We start from the raw sequence: 17,987 nt of genomic DNA on the forward strand, positions 1-17,987 counted from the left end.
CTCATAAAACTGATTTTAATGAACCATTAGTGATGACAAATGTCACAGCAAAAGAGAATATCCAAGAGCATCAACAAAATTCTATACAGAACTTAGATAGTGCACTCAGTGCTGAGTTTGACAAAACAACTTGTTTTTTTTTTGTTGTTGTTGTTGTTTTTAAGATACAATTTACATACATCAATACTTGGCTCAAGGATTTGAAAGAATTGTCCAAGTTTTGTGCAACTTATTTTGTAAGAAACTACATAGATACTTATAAATTCCATGAAATTATAACCCTACTTTACTCAAGGATGAGTGTGAAAGGGCACCAAAATGGGCCAAGTTGTCCCTTGTTCTCTTTTATGCTATGATAATTTTGTAAGTTACTGAATACATAATTATAAGTTTAATAACAAATTAGTAAAGTACACAATGGATTTGATGAACAGTATAAATTATAATATTTTACAGGGACTTCAAAACGAACAACTTACTGATGAGATGTATGATGAACGAAGGAAGGATCACATATCGCATTTCATTCTGCGTTTGGCATACTGTAGAACGTAAGAAAGTTTCTTAGTCAGTGGTATTTTTGCCATACTTTAGTGGGAAACAATGGATTGAGGACGTGTAACTAACTCTTGAACCTTGGGAATAAAAAAAATGGTTGATATAGCAGGAAGTTAATATTATAACTTGCTCTTTATCTGAGCTAGAAGAATAAATTTTGAAGTATTTTATAATGCCATAAATATTGAATTGAGTTCTTTAGTAGTAAATAATCAGTTTGTAAAATATTTTAAAGTATGTAGATGTCACTCTAAGTCTTGTAACAAGCAAGGGCTGTTATTTCTACATAAAAATAGATTAAACCATGCAAAAATGTTCAACAGCTTTATTAGTTTAGTATCAGATGTTACCATTTTAATGTAAATTTTAAATAATGTGATTTGAAAGGTTAAATGTTTTACATTTTTGATAGTAACAAGTTTTAGTTTTCTACATTTTAACACTCATGGGTTTCAATTTTGATGATACAGGGTCTTAAAGAGAATGTTTGTATTTTTGTCATAACTAGAATTATTTTTCTCTACATTTACATAACTGTATCTTTTAAAATTTTGTTAGTTTTGAAACTATAGGAATGTATTTGCAAATTCAGCCCTTAAAGCTAAGGTAATAAGTTAAGTTATATTTGTAATATAAAATTTTTGAATTGATGTTCCTTGTACTTGTTCTATTGTATATTGCATTTGTCATATCAGAGTTTCTATCTCCATTGTCACAGCAATATGTCTGCAAACTCACACCACTAAAAACTGAGTTTTAATACCCGTAGTGAACAGAGCGCAGATAGCCCATTGTGTAGTTTCTTGCTTAATTCTAAACAAAGAAACAAACATATCAGAATTTGATGTTAATTTTTTTTTATTTTTTAAACGTAATTATTAACACTAATGTGCTGAAGCTGTTCAGCTAGTGAAATGTATTAGTATATTGTTCCCCCCCCCCCTCAAAAAAAAATTATGAACATAACATTATTATTTGTCTGGAATCAAATTTGAATTTTTGTTTTTTTTTAATGTAAGGTTTTAAAAAACTAATGAAACTTGTATAAAACTCAAATTATTATCCTGGAATTATTAACCCAGAATTATGTTATAGGGGAAATTAAAATTACCTTTCCTCACACTGGATTAAATTTAATCAAATTCACAGATTTATTTCTCACTAAAAAAATATTTATCTGTTGTGCTGAAAGGGTGAGATCAAACTATTAGGTATAATACATTATGTAGTATGCCTTGAATTAATTCATTTCACAAGTTTAATGTAAAGAATGCATATTATCTTTATCCCTAATTGAGATATCTATATAAAAAGGTTGATCATGTTTAAAGAAGTAAGTACAGTTATGAGTATTTGTAGTACAGCTGCAGTCCACCATCTTCCCTGCACTAGTGTAAGGCTTGCATTATGCTGCACTGTGCACCTCATGCTTTCATGCCACATATCACAATATCCTACACATTCTCAGTCATTGTTCAACAATGGTGTTATGATGTATCTCTGTGTAACCTCTGAGTCCTCTACTGCTGCCATTGCTATCTCTGTTGCTCATGGTATTTGTGATTTAAGAATTCATAGAAATTCCTAGGAACCCTTTTCATACAAATAGCAAAGGGTAAATGGATACCATATGAACTGTTTTTGAGCCTAAACTTTCACAGTATATGTGTAACTAGATGCACAATATTAATTGCAGTGAGTGTAATCTTTTAACATATTTCACAAGTTTAATGGTTGTGTTACTAAAGTGTGTATTGTTTCAGAATATATATTGTATGAATACAGTATAGATATTTTGTACACAATTGAAAATTAGCTAGTATTTGTAACTATTTATATATATGTACTTGTATCTAAGTTTGAGGAGCTCATTCTAAAGGTGTTTGTTTGCAGATTTTGTTTTCACTGTAAAAGTTTTTCTCTTATTTCCAATAGATGTAAGTAATTATTGAATGTTGATAAGGATGTGTACCTCTGAAAGTCTTTCAAATATGTCTGATGCTAAAATTCTTTTGTTTTTAAAGTTTGTAATGGATTTTATAATTTTGTTCATGGTATTTTTTGTTTTGAAGTTAGAATTTACCCAAAGTGCTTTATGTAAGATACAGTGATGATGCCATGTGTATTGCTATACTAACATTGATAAATAAATGAAAGGTTAAAGTGTATTTGTATTACAGTGAGGAGCTGCGTCGGTGGTTTATCAATCAAGAGTTAGACTTATTTCGGTTCCGGTTTGTTACAGAAACTGAAAACCACAATAGTATGGAACACTTTTTCAAACTTAACGATCTAGATTATGCTCCTGTAAGTCTAAATATGTTTCAGTCAGTTGATTATTTATCAAATATGTATGTTTTTAGTCTTGTATAAATTGAACAGTCACAGACATTAAATAAAAACATTTACCACATTACATTTGGTTTCTGTTATAGAAAATGTTCTGATAAACAGTAACTGTTTGTTTTCTCAATACAGTATAAGAATTTGAAGGAAAATAAAAGAAACAATAAAAAGTAATTGCTACTGATGATTATTTTTTAATTTGGTTCTTTGTTTTCTATTTGTAAACAACAGTAAACGTAGCAGTTTTGCAAAATGTTCAGATTAGTTTTCACTATCAGTATTATTTTATCCCAATGTATTATGTAATTAAATGTTAATGATGCAGATTTACAGCTGTTGTTGGATTATTCCGTGTTCTGCTCAGTTATATTAATCCTCAAACTTTTCATCACCCATGGAATCCACACGTATTATATTGAACGGTTTTATGTTTTTGCTTGTCAAAACACTTAGTGTATAAAAAAACTGAAAAATAATTGATGAAATTACTAATTGTTTGTCTGAAATACACAGATTTTAGAGGTATGAACCACAATATTAATAGTGTTTTTGTGTTTAAAAAACTATGTACGTGCAACTCGTTAATAGAAACACTATAACAAGAAATGTCGTGTAGCTATGAGCAAATTGGTGGATAAATAGCTTAATAACATGAATGGACTCTCTTATCAGTTGCCAGGTTAATGGTTTTTACCTACTTTTTATATATTTTTTCAGATTTCAGATGAAGAAAAGAATAAGATTGTAAGTGAACTTAGAGATTCTAGCTTTGGTCTCTCTGATCACAAGGTGAAAGACATAAAATATTACAAGGTAAGGATGCTAGATTATAGTATATTAATAACAGAAGTAAGGTATTAAGTTGCATGGTTCTGTCAGTTCTCAATGATGTAAGATAAAGAAATGTTGAAACAGCATTGTGAGAGGAAAAGTAATGTGAATGGGTCATTATCTCATGACGGAGTTAGTTCTAATTTACATAAAGATATTAGATTTATTTTTCTGGTATCTTGTAGTACAAGTAGGTATTAATGGGCCTAACTATTTTAATAACACTATGTAACACAAATTTTGTTCCTGGATAGTATGTGTTATTTTTTAATTGCTTATGTTGTAAAAGCACAGAAAATGGCCATTATTCCCTTCAAACTTTGTTTTTGGGACCTGAATAAAGAAATTTAGAAATTGACCTATTTTCCATGTAAATACAGGCAAATGTGCACATTTTCATTTACATAAGTTCTGAATAAAACGACATATGAATCAAGATTTACATGTATTTAATACTAAAGTTATTCAAAAATGTTTAAAAGTGAGTTGTTTTTCAAGATTTGCAACTATAATGTAAATCACTTTTACGTAATAGCCCTCAAATATAGTCTTCCATCATGGTTTTGTTACACGCTCCCAGGCCACAAAAGCAACTTTTGAAGAGAAAAATAGGTCTTTTCATTTACTTTAGGCATAAGCAATTGGGAAATAACACTTTCTGCCCAGGAACAAGAAAAAGTAAAAATTTTGTTACATAATGTTATGTATAATATAATAATGCAGTCTTGGAATCATCAGTAATTTCTTGTAATTAAATTTTGGATTGATATGCTGTTTTTAGATTTTTTTGGAAACTTGACATTGCTGATCATGCACAGAGATGACAGTAACAGTTGGTATAAAAGTGAATCAATTTAATCTTATATATTGAAGTTAACATTTAATGAAAAGTTAATACAGGTATAGCAATGTTTCATGGTGTTGGTATGGTTCAATATAGGTTTAAGTTCTTGTATTAGAAGAACTCTTTAATTTTTCATTTCTTTATTTTGCTTTCTTTGCTTAATATTTTAGTGTTTTCTGTGGTTACATTGTGTTTGTGTGAGATACAATGTTCAGAGTCATGGGATGGTGTTTTTTGTCTTTGTTGAATCTGGTTTCCATTTATGGCTTGTTTCTCTGATATAGAAATCATGGAAGTTGTTGCATTGTATATTATAAATAACGCAAGTGTTGTGTTTATCAAAGTATCAGACTAAAATCTACACTATGTGAAACCTTAATCAATAACAGTCACTTTTCAAATATTCTTAACCTGACGATGACCTTAGGATGTTGAGACATTATTTGTTTTGTTTTAAATACAAGTTTGTAATACACATATCAGCTGTCTCTACTGTGTATATATTTACTTTAAGTGGGTTTCTTGTCATTGAGGTACTTCTTGTATTTGTTGTTTTTAAAAATTATAATGCCTGGAACACACATGGTACAGACTGTGAGAACTCCATTTAAATTCTGTTTATCTTATTATCACTTCTTAAAACAAACAAGAATTAATTTGCTTTATATTTTTTTGATTTAATGAAAAAAGTTGACTATTTAGAGTACCTGGTGTAACTTTGTTCAGTATAACTTTCTGAGACTTGGATCTAACTAAAACATTTTTTATTATAGATTTTAAATCTCCCAGCAAAAAAGAAAAAGAATCTAATATTTAAATATCAAAATGTGCAAGCTGTAAATAAGTAGATAAAAAAAAACTGTCTTAATTGTTATGTAACTCTCAGGTTACCTGCTTGTTCTTATCATTTTCTGTTGATGGTGCCTTCAAATTACATCATATTCAGTAATTTTTACCATTACAAAACACAGTATAATAGACTAACCCAAAAATTTGGTTAAGTCAGTGTTTCCCAAACTGTGCAATGTGGCAAACACACGAGGGCTGCAGGATACTTCAAATTTTTGAGGGAAACACAGCAATATTGACATCTCTTGGACCCTGTGCAAACTACTAGCTCAAGGTATTTCACAGTTTTAACATTAGATCACACTACATTCCTTTTTGATGACGTTCTCAAATGTTTGAGATATGTTTTTGTTTACTTATACGTTGAGCTACGCCAGTAACTTCTTGAACTTTATCGTTTCTTTGATTTTATATATAAATATCTGTTGACTCTTTGAGTTTGTCAGTAATCAAAATAACTGAAGGGTGTTGTGATCAAGTGTCTGCAAGGTCTAGCAAAATTCAGTTAATTATTTTGTTGATTTTTAGTCCTTATGCATAAAACTGGAAAGATTTTTGAACATTAATAAGAAATGTTGAAGTGAAGAAAAGGATAGTGAACGGTGAACCACAGACCAGTGGCAAAGTTGTGAAGAAACAGAAATATTGGAAATATGGCAATAGTTATCTAGATTTTGGTTGTACTCTGGTAGATGTCAATCATGAAGAGTGCCTGCAGTGTGTATTATGTGTAAAAGTTTTGGCTCCAGAGTGCATGGTTCCAAGTAAACTAAAATGCCACTTATAGACCAGTCATCCTAACATGGCTAGTAATTCCTGTGATTATTTTACCAGAAAGTTGAAAGAACTGAAAGAACAAAAAACAAAGTATATTTTTGAAATAAGAATCAATACCAAGCAATGCTTTGCTAGCATCCTACAAGGTGGCACAGAGAGTCACAAAATGTATAAAGCCTCGTACCTTTGCAGAAGAACTGATTTTACTGGCTGCAGTGGATATAGTGAACGTTATGGTTGGTGACTCTGCGGGAAGACTGCTTTCAAAGGTGCCTTTATCCACCAATACTATCAGTCATAGAATCCAACACATGGCTGATGACCTCAACGATCAGCTAATTGAAAAAATGAAAGGGAAGGAATTCAGGTTACAGCTAGATGAGGTGACGGATAATGACAAGAATGTTCATTTGATTTGCTACACCTGGTTTGTGGATGTTGAAAAAATTGTGGAAGATCTTCTCTTTTGTAAAAGTATTACTGCAAGTATAAAGGCTCAAGACTTGAGATTCTTGACACTTTTATGTGTGAAAACAACTTACACTGGACTAAGTGCATTGGTGTCTGTACCAATGGTGGTCATTCTTTCCAGCTGTTATGGAGGATAGCAGGCACTCACATGAAGTAAAGCTCTTGATGCACTGTGCATCCACTGTATAATCCACAGAGAAGCCCTTGTATCAAAGCACCTCAGTCCTCCACTGAACTTAGTGCTGGAAAGCATATTGAAGGTGGTGAATCTTATAAAAACTCAGCCACAGAAGACGAGGTTTTTTTAAAAAGCTGTCAGGGTATGGGATCTGAGCATATATCTTTGTTGTACCATTATAGCTTGCAATGGCTCTCCCGTGGGAATGCACTGTCCCATGTGTTAGAATTACGACAGGAACTCTACTCTTATGTCGAAGAAGAACACAAATGTGCTAAGAACTTCTTGTATACTGATTTTTTGTTAAAATTAGCATACCTGTGCGATCTCTTCAAAAAACTGAATGCGTTGAATCTATGTCTCTGCAGGGAAGCAATATGCACATTCTGAAACTCGCAGATGTTTCAGCTTTCAGAAAAAAGTTACTACTATAGAGAAAATGGTGGCAAAGACTGTTTCCACCTGTTGCAGCAGTTTGACCCATGAAGTAAAATCTGTTTTTGAGGAATGACTGGTTTGAAAATTACTTTCCAGAAGATATGGAGAAATTTGCATGGATCCAAGACCCATTCAAGGCTAAGGCCCCATCTGAAGTTACCTCTGCAGAAGAAGAAAATTCTTTTGGGCTGTCTTGTGACAAGACATTAAAAATAAAATTTAGCAATATGGAACTAACTGAGTTTTGGACATCAGTAAAAGATGAATATCTGCTGCTAAGTGCTAAAGCTCAGTGAATCCTAATTCCATTTGTGATGTTGCATCTCTGTGAAGCTGAGTTTTTGGAGATTGCTGTGATAAAAAGCAAGTACCACATGAATCAATTTGGAACAGGAAATGAGGGTGGCAGGGTCCAATCTGATTCCAAAGTTTCAGAAGCTATGCAGGGTCCAACAGGAGCACATATCCCATTAGTAATTGTGGTTATTTTAAAATGAAAGAAAAAATTGTTTTTACTTTCAATTTATGTGTATTATTCTTTTAGACAGCTACTAAGTTGTTAGGACACAAATACTTAAGTTGTTTGGACCTAACTACTTAATAAATGTAACTATTAGTGTTTTTGCCTAGGGATACTGTAAAGAAGTTGCTGAGACACTAAAGGTGCCATGAACCAAGAAAGTTTGGGATATGCTAGGCTAAATAATTCATTTTATGTGTAACATAGTTGGGAAACTCTAAAATTAGTAAATATATTTAACTGCAGTATTCATGGTTTTATTTACATTCTTTGTAATGCTCAACTGTTATTAAATACCTTGTGTTAACTAATAATGTAATAATCCCATAAACAATTTGTTTAATAAATAGTTTAGAAAATATCATTAAAAATTCATATAAATTCCCATTGTTTAATTTAGAATAAACATTGTTTTCTTGGTTTATACAGCTAAAGAATCACATTTTAAATTTGTGATTATATTTTTTCCTTTTTTGCACATATTTTAGTATGTATAGTACAGATAATGAGGTAGAAAAGGAGGTCAAAAGGCTAAATATGATATTTTGTGTGGTTATAAAATACATTTTGGTGAATTGTTTAATCTGATAACATTTCTTCACAGGTTCCATTCTTGGAAGCTCTGGACTTGGTACGAAGTCGTAAGGTGTATTTAAACAAAGGCTATGTCTACATTCCTCGAATGGATCTTGTATCAGTTGTTTTAACTGTGTTTCGTAATCATCTCTCCCATGCCTTAGCTGTAAGTATAAGCTTATACCATACAAGGTTATTTAAACTAGAACTTAGTCACTAAATTATATTTTGTTCCCTCTTTATAATAATATTTTTGAGCATCATTGATTAAGGTGTTTAATTATTTATATTTATTATTATAATTTTATAAAAATATTATTTTTCTTTATTAGCTTAATATGTTAATTTAGGACTGATCTAAAACTCCCAAGTTGGCCACACCTCATGAGATAATATTTGGATGATAGCCAAAGGTGACATTTACAATGATGGTACTTAACTGATAAAGCAATGCACTGTAATCATTATAAGAAAGTAAGAACGGTCTATATATTTAGGTCTATTTGTTACTGGGTTGATTTTCAGTTCCAACCTTTCTGAGAAGTTTGCTTTGATCAGGAGCTAGTATTAACAGTTATATATTAGAATCATTAATGTAGAAAAGGTTTTTTCTTGACCTATATAATTTGTTTATGCAACTTACTTTCTCACTGGCCATTTTCTTGTAGCTTGCAGCTACACTGGTTAAAGTCCTGATCCTTTATAGCATTTTCTAAAGCAAGCTCACATACTCCCAATATAAAAAGTGAAATATTAATACTTTGAAAATCAGAATGTTTAAAATGTTAACAGTGACACCAAACCTAAGATAACCTGTCATCCGGAAGGATAATAAGAGACTATTCGTTGAATGGAGCACAAGTACACTATAAACCAGTTGTGTTAAAGTTGGAAACACTATCAGAATTGTAAACAAGATGCTTGAAATGATTTTATGTCCACAAAAGTGATAAAATTTTTGTCCAACTACATCATCAAGTAAATACTGCTTTTTAAAAGCTATGAGTGGTGTGTGGTACATATTCATCAGGAGAGATGGTGGGTTGTTTAGAAGAAATGTTCTGTAAGAGTACAGATGTTAATTTGAGACTTGCTAGTTAAAAAAAATAAAAAGGCTAGAAAGGCATAATGTTCCCAAACACATTAGATTAATACAAGGCAGGAGGCATGCAAAATGTAACAGAATATTGACTCGCATACATAGTATTGACTAAATGTCTAAAGAGACCTTAGATTCAATATTTAGGCCTCATTTTGAATATCAATCTTATGTTATTGATTTGGAGAAGGTTCAAATATTGTTTTCTAGAATGATTCTGGGGGAGCATGTATCATCATATGAGGATAGATTATTCTCTCTTGAAAATAGGTAAGGGTCAGCTTTGAACTTGAGGATTTTAAGAGAATTAATAGAGGCAGGAACTTAGAGAGGTGCAAAGAAAGAGTTAATATGCAGAGATATTAGTTAGTTTTCTGGTTTTTGAGGAATCCAGATGAGTCAAATAAAAGAACTGTTGATACCTAATTTATAGTATATTTATATAAAATACCCTTACAGTTGTCAATCTATTCATTTATATTTCTTATAATATTATATTCCCTTAGCTTCTTGGCATCATTGCTGAAGGCAGTCTTGTTTTGTTTTAGCTTTTTTATTATCATTATTTATGACAGATCTGTATTTTTTTTTAATATGGAATAATTTCCTACAGTTTTATATTATTTGTTGTGGACCATTGTTGGAAATAATCAAATTTTCTTATCTATGTAAAGAGGTGGCTGCATAAGTTGCAAATAATACAAGAAAATTCTGAATTGTAGTTTTTTGTATTAAATGTAGGTTAACTCCAAGGATTTTCCCATTTATTGTTTGAAATTTAACATTGTAAATTTTTAACAAATTCAAATACATTGGGGTTTGGAAGTACAAATTTCTCGATAAATATTTTCCCAAGGTTTCTTACCTTAATTGTACAAAATGATTGGCTTAACAGTTAATATGAGAGCAAAGTTTATGCATTATACCATTTTTTTTATTTCAGTTTATTTTATTTTACTTTTCTCAGGTTCTGCTAGTGAAGAAAATTTGTTATTGATGAAGAGTAAACTGAATTATAAAATAAACTTTTTCATTTTCTGGGTCACTTTTTTTCTAATTTCTCAGTAGATTCCTTGATTGAGAATAGATGTTTAAAAGTGGATGTTTTAAACTTGGTAAATATTACATTTGTTATGTGATTTAAGGTTACATCCCGATCTCTGCCTCAGTTGGAAGAAGATGGAAGATTACTAACCATGCTGAATTGTTTGAATCAACGATATCTTGGTGATGATTATTCCAACAGTAAGAGAGAGGGAGTATCGGGTCAAGTTACTCCTCAGATGGTTGATGCTGTAAGTAAAACTGGTTTAAAAGTTTCATTGAACAATAACAGTGAAAATGCTGAAATATAAATACTTGCTGTCAAAGAGATTGACAGTACTGAAATATAATGTCACTCCTTTATTGACCTTGTGCACCAGTGGGGGTCAAAGGATGAATGTCATGACTTTTACAGAGGTACGTTCAAAATTTAATTAAACTTTATTATCAATGCATGTTGATACATTTGGCATAAAATGTAGGTTATAATTCAAGTTTTAATATTACATAGATTTTGATTTCTTAATTTAAGGAAAAACTATTTAAATAAATTTGCTATTTTCAATTATTTATATTACATGATTCCTCTCAGCTCTGAATTATCCATTTTAGATTTTCTTTCTTACCTTATGTGTTTCAGACTGTCCACTAATTAGATACACCAACTATAGGTATAAGCAGGTCAGAACTTTGAATAAGATGCTCCCACCTTCCTTATTTTCTGAGGTATTGATAAATTCTGTACACCTGCTAAGGAAACATCTTGCAACTCTTTATGTATGGTGTTAGGATAGAGAACAGATAAAACAGTTTTACTGGGGAAAAAAAAACAATCTTTGGTATTAGAATATTTTAAAGATCATACAAATGAAATTGGAAAACTAAGATTAAAAAGATGTTTTACTTCTTAACTTGAAAAATAACTTTGCAATTACACTAGTGTGAGTTAGACCAACTCAAGTGAATTCAGAGACATATCAAATTTTACCAAATTTTGTGAAGGTACATTAAATAGATTTGGAAATAGAGAACCTATAGTAAACATTAATTCTCCAGTAGGAGGCTGGTCCACTAGACCTACCTTGTGCTCATAGAGTTGAAGTACTTAATTCCCTGAATTATTACTTTCAGCTATCAAATTATCATGTACTCAACTCGTAAACTTCAATTACAAAGTAATAACTTTCATTATCAGAACCTATTTCAGAGGAAATAGGAAAATAAAATGTTAAAACACATTAATAGTAATTATTTATTTTTAAATTTTAAATAAATTTTAGAGAATTTCTAAAGCTTACTTGTATTTAATTTAGTCGTACATTTTTCTGTCTTCAGAAATGTTTATACAGCTGTTTGTTTCTGCATACTAAACCAAAGCCATTGATATCGTTTCTGGGGGTAGATAAAAGTCAGTGTTGTTCCTGAAAAATAATTTTCTATTTTTAATACTATAAAAACATTGAATATATTATTAAACTACTGTTAATGTTTCATCAGTTATTCTTATTATATTAGTTTGTAGATGTTAAAAGAACCCAAGATTAACAAGAAAGGAAATATTGCTAAAATTAGTAGTGGCCAAACTGTTTTAACTTTTGTTGCTCAAATGGTGTGATATCACCCATTTCATGAGGGCAACTATCTGTTTCAGTATTTGAATGTTGATGTGATGTATAGACAGGTTAGTTTGTCAAAATATGATTGAACCAGTTTTATTTCATTTGTGAAATACTTAGATAATTCCAGATTAGAGCCAAAATTTAATACAAGTGAATTTTGTTTTAATCATCAGCTCTTATGATAAAACTCATTTGCTAAAAGATAAAATTTGGTGCAGAATTTTGTTACATTCTTCAGATTAACAAAGGCCAATGTTTTTAAATCTTAACGTTGAAAATTATCAAATATATAAATAGTATATGCTTTGTAAATTTACCTTCTATAAACTAGATAACACGCTTCAGGCTTAAATGTTCCTTTGTCTTTAGGTTTCTTAGTACAGTCACTAGAATTTAGTTGTGACAAAAGTGATCATGTCGTTACAAAATGTATGATGTATAACTGTAACTTAATAGCACACAACTTTTTCATTTAGATAAAAAAAACTTATTGTGTGTTTATTTTTTAGTTGGCAAAATCATCCTTTCCCCTCTGCATGCGGACACTTCATGAGACACTGAGACAAAACCACCATCTTAAACATGGTGGGAGAATGCAGTATGGTCTGTTCCTCAAGGGTATTGGATTAAGCCTTGAGGATGCATTAAGATTCTGGAGGGAAGAATTTATCAAGATTATGGATACTGATAAGGTTAGTCAAAGTACATGAATTAAGGCTGCCACAAATATCACATTCACTGCATATCTACCATCAACATTTATTCAAATATGTCACATCTTATCTTGCAGACCACTAACTTTCATTCAGATGTAGATTATAGTAATTTTATTTAATTGACATAGAAAATCAGATTTTCATAATGACTAAATTTTGTTAAATACACAAAACTGTAGAGCTATAATTGTAATATTTATGAAGGTTTTGAATTTTATTAACTTTTTGTTAAATATCAGTGCATCATAATAAACAAACGATTGCTAAAAATTACATTTTAATGTTATATTTAGATTGTCTTTATATGTTCCTCTGAGTATATTATATGTATACTTTATATTAACAAAAAATCTTGTGCAACATTTTTGTGACTAGTATGCAAGTCTATATCACACATTGTTTAATACATTTCTGCTTCATTTGGAAAGAAGGCCCAACATGACCAGGTGGTTAAGGCATTTGATTCATAATCCGAGGGTTGCGGGTTTGAATCCCCATCATACCAAACATGCTCGCCCTTTCAGCTGTGAAGATGTTATAATGTAACGGTCAATTCCACCATTCATTGGTAAAAGAGTAGCCCAAGAGTTAGTGGTGGGTGGTGATGACTAACTTCCTTCCCTTTAGTCTTGCACTGCTAAATTAGAGATGGCTAGTGCAGGTAGCCCTCATGTATCTTTGCACAAAATTCAAAACAAAACAAACCATTTGAAAAGTTAACAAAAAGTATGTTCTTTTGTAACATTTAGTACTATGTTAAGCTGTTGAATTACACTATTGCATTACATTAATGGTAATATTGTGAATTCCATGACTATTAGCCATATTTTATACCAGTACAGTATTTTTTGGGTGTGTAATAATATAAAGTACTCCATGACTGTTGCATGCGTGTGTGTGTATACATATATATATATATATATATATAGTAATTTTTACATACATATATATATATTCTTTAACTACTGATCTCATTTAGTCAAAAAAAAAATAAAGGCAAGTTTTTATTCAGAGCTTTGTGTGTACATTTTAAACATACTTGATTATTAAGCTAATTATTCAGCAATAAATATTGTGAAATAACTTTGAATTTAAGGTGTTGCATTAATATCTTGATTTTTTGTTGTTTTTTAATTTCTACAAAATCATAGTTTGACAAGCAGTATTCTTATAATATAAGACACAACTATGGGAAGGAAGGAAAGAGAGCCAACTACACACCTTACAGTTGCATGAAAATTATTTTATCAAACCCACCTGGTCCTGGTGATTCTCATGGTAAGTTGCTCATTTGATCCAACTGTAACAGGTGATTGTTATGGTAAGCTCGTAGATGCCATAAAATAACTCTTATTCTTGTGTTTCAAATAATAGTATAATTGCTTGTGGCATTTATGTCTGATTCATCTCTATTTAAGAACTGTGTCCAAATTAATGCACACTTTTCTTATAGTTTTCTCTCTGCTATAGTAGTGTCAGTCTGTAGATAATGATCTTGTGTCGTTTCTATAATGAAACTTAAATAAACATTCTTGTGGTTGTGACAGCATCAGCTTATGGAAGTAATACACATCTATTTCTGTAACATATTTTAATTTTATAGTTGGCATACATTTCCTCTTAGGTCAGTCTTTGTTGTACAACTTCTCATGCATTGACAAAGTGTGTACCATGTTTCTTATTACTGCATTTAAATGTGCCACATGTACTTTTTGAGAGATTCTGATTATTTGCAATACTTGAAGGACTTGAAATACAATGAAATGTCCAAAATGATACAAATGCTTCACTGTATTAAGGTGTGTGTGTGTTAATCCTGGATCATGAATATTTTTTCACATGCTCATTCAATGCATGGAAGCTCAGAGCCACTAACTGGTATCTTATTTTATAATAATTTTTATAATGTATAATATTTGTTTTTAGAAATCAGAATCCTTTTTTACAAACAAGTTCTTAAACTTATTTTTCTTTGAATATAGAATAGAAAATGAAGAACTAACACAAACATTTCTCTTTTTGTTTTTGGTATGACATTTTCACTCGTTTGCTAAGCCTTAAGAAATTTCACACGTAGGTATGTGAACTGAAATAATTTTTTTTTAGCTTTCATGTATGTACCAAAAATTCATAAATTACTATATTGACATCATAGATTTCCATTATAACATTTTAAGTTTAATAACTAAGCTGTATTTCAATCTAGAAAAAATATGAATTTTAATGCAGAGTAAAGACACAACTTACCTCTTTAATATTTTTAAACAAGAATGAAATGGTATTCTAATACATGAAAATAGTTAAGAAAATAACTAAGTGGACATTCTGAGCTTTTAATTTTTATTTACATGTTATACACAAAATTAAATTCATATAAGGGACTGTTTCCAAAAATGGAAAAGAGGTGAGCTGGGCCACTGTTTTTGATTCACTAAATATAGTGACAGCTCAGCAAATAAAACTGATGAAATGTTTTTATTTTAACTTGTAATTTTTAAATATTGGTAATTTGAGTTCCTACTTTGCATAAAATTATAGACATTGTATTTTGACGTCACAGATATCTAAATTTGGACCAGTGCTGTATTCAACGAAACCATGTGATACAAAAAAAATTGATGTTTAAGTGTATTTTTTCTTTATTTTTTTAATTAAGAAATTAAATGTATAACATTAAAATCTGTATTATAATCTACAGTTTGATACTTAAGATAAATTCATAAAATAGTAGTTCAATAAAATTTTGAATAAACACTTTGACATAACCTGTAGCAATAGGTTTAAAAATACAGGGTGAAACAAGAATTACAGCTAATTATAGATGAATGTTAGGTGACTGTATCATGTGGATACACAATGCTTTGTGCTCTATACAATCTGTATCTTTAAGAAACCAACTCCTACGTTATGCAAAACTCAGCACCCATGCTATTAACTTTTCTTAAACACATTAGTAGAATAGTTACTTTTAAAGACATAAAGGCTTATTTAACAGTTTTTAGACATGTTATATTTGAAAAAAAAAACTGCTTTTCTAATGATAAAATTTTGTTTAGTGGAGGTTGTGTCTAAGTCTAAGCATATATTTGCACATTGCAAATATAGTGAATTTACTTACACAGAAAATAAAAATTCTCAATATATTCTCAAACAAAGTTTATGACGATATCCAACTGCAGCCTGACATTATGTATCTTGAATTAATGTAATTAAATAGTAATACCTACAATAAATCATCATGAGCCACTTCAGCTAGCTAATAAGCTGTGTTTGTGATCTTTATGATGCATAAAGTGAGGTCACATATCAAGTAATTCTTTGCCAATAGTTGAGCATAAAAAAGCCAATAAACAAGATAAATAAAAATTAGAAATTTAAAATCCTTTAAGTGGGTATTGTAAAAAAAAAGCAAGGAAACAGGCATTATTTACTCAAACTTAAAACCCTTGTTTTGGCTACATGCTACTACTTAGAATTACATTTGGTGGATATTAAAATAGGGATTAGTAGTTTTAGTAACTATATCTACATTATCTTCAGTCTTGTTTCCATGGATTAAACTAAGTATTTTTAGCAGTGTGTTACTTGATGATATACATACTTTATATTGTGTTTGTTTTCTAAAAGAAGTGTATTTTTGTGTAAATTTACAGGTTGTCCTTTCAGACATTCTGATGCTAAGCTGCTGCAGCAACGGCTACAGAGTCTTCCATGTCACCCCTCATGGTATACGAGAGGTAGAAAGTTGATTGCTTGTTTAAGAATATGTTGCAAATTGTTATCAAATAATAAATTAATTTTTTCTGGAAATATGGTATGATTATTCAGTTACTGCCCAAGAGCATGTTCTTGCCTCATCAGTCTCTTGTCTATCTTTCTCTCTTCATATCATAAAACCACCCCACCCCCCTCTAAGGCTATCCAATAGTGCTTTTTTTTCTTATCTTCAGAAGAGTGCCTTTGAAATCTTTCTTCTTCAAATCTTACTTTGAATAAACCATTCCACCAATCACTTTTTGTTTATTTTGATGTTCTTATTTCTAATCCATGAAGTTTAACCAGTTTTTTTTCTTTTATTTATTGTCAAACCTACATATCAGAACTGTCTAATCTTCTGATGTCTTCTTCCCTTATGTTGCTGCTCCATCCATTACACTCCAAACCAACTGGCTATTCAGCAAATATCTCTTTTTACCAAACACCACTTTTGTCATTGGAGCCTTTGCACTGATTTGTAAGGATACTTCTAATGTACCCAAAACGTATTTGGTTGCTGCAGCTGTTGTGTATTCACTGTGATGTTCAACTTACTGCTACTCTTTCATACCTTTGTTTACTGAATTTCTATTTCAAGATCTTGTATCAAACTGTGTTACAGAACTGGCTACTAGAACTTTTCCTCTACATAACTGGCTTTATACTCTTATTTTCACTACTTCCTTCATTTCTTTTTCTTTTCTGATCACAGATGTTAAAAAGTGTCAAGTAGAAGATACCATTCCTTCTGCTATTGAGGTCTGAGCTTTACTAGTCACCAATGTTATCTGACCAATGTACAGTACTTTAATCAGCTGTGTCCCTCCAGTCAGTCCATCTTTTCTTAAGTAAAAGAAACAATTTTCTGTTTAAATATAAGTTCAAAGAGACAGATTTTGAGTGAATTATTTGATTTTATTTATGACGTTTTGACAACTTCTGTGGCCATCATCAGTGACCCTGCTTTTATAGAAAGCAACAGTCAAAGTTTATTAGTCATTTTATTTTAAAAAACTTGTGAAGAAGAATGTAATTAGTTTGCTTACATGAGGTATGTATATTTAAAAAAAAAAATCAATTTCATTTAACATGTAAATATAAAACTTTATAAAGTGTACAGTATATCTGATAAACATAACTTTAAAACTTCAGTTTTATTATTGAGCACCTGTTATTTAATAGTTTCAAAACTAGGTTTAGAGATATGTTTGTTAGCCTGTATATTTTATAAGGCTTCACACAGTTTTAGGCAGACTATTTAGTTGTATAGAGGATAACGAAACCTTAAAACATTTTTAATTGTTCAAAATGTATAGATTATAGAAAAACTGTAACACATTATTTCCTTGAAGCAAAACAGAAGTG

General features: G+C 30.5%; 1 protein-coding gene across 1 annotated transcript in view; it reads left to right on the forward strand.

Annotated features, from left to right (window-relative positions):
* The window catches only part of LOC143235239 (DNA primase large subunit-like), a 40,181-nt gene that overhangs the window by 14,085 nt on the left and 8,109 nt on the right, over positions 1-17,987 (forward strand). The window contains 9 exon segments of the mRNA XM_076473204.1: positions 457-551; positions 2,739-2,865; positions 3,622-3,717; positions 8,417-8,554; positions 10,633-10,782; positions 12,660-12,842; positions 14,018-14,144; positions 16,520-16,575; positions 16,577-16,603. Of these exon segments, the coding sequence (XP_076329319.1) occupies positions 457-551; positions 2,739-2,865; positions 3,622-3,717; positions 8,417-8,554; positions 10,633-10,782; positions 12,660-12,842; positions 14,018-14,144; positions 16,520-16,575; positions 16,577-16,603 (999 nt within the window).

This window comes from Tachypleus tridentatus, chromosome 12 (assembly GCF_004210375.1).
Source record: "Tachypleus tridentatus isolate NWPU-2018 chromosome 12, ASM421037v1, whole genome shotgun sequence".
NCBI classification, from domain to species: Eukaryota; Metazoa; Arthropoda; class Merostomata; order Xiphosura; family Limulidae; genus Tachypleus; species Tachypleus tridentatus.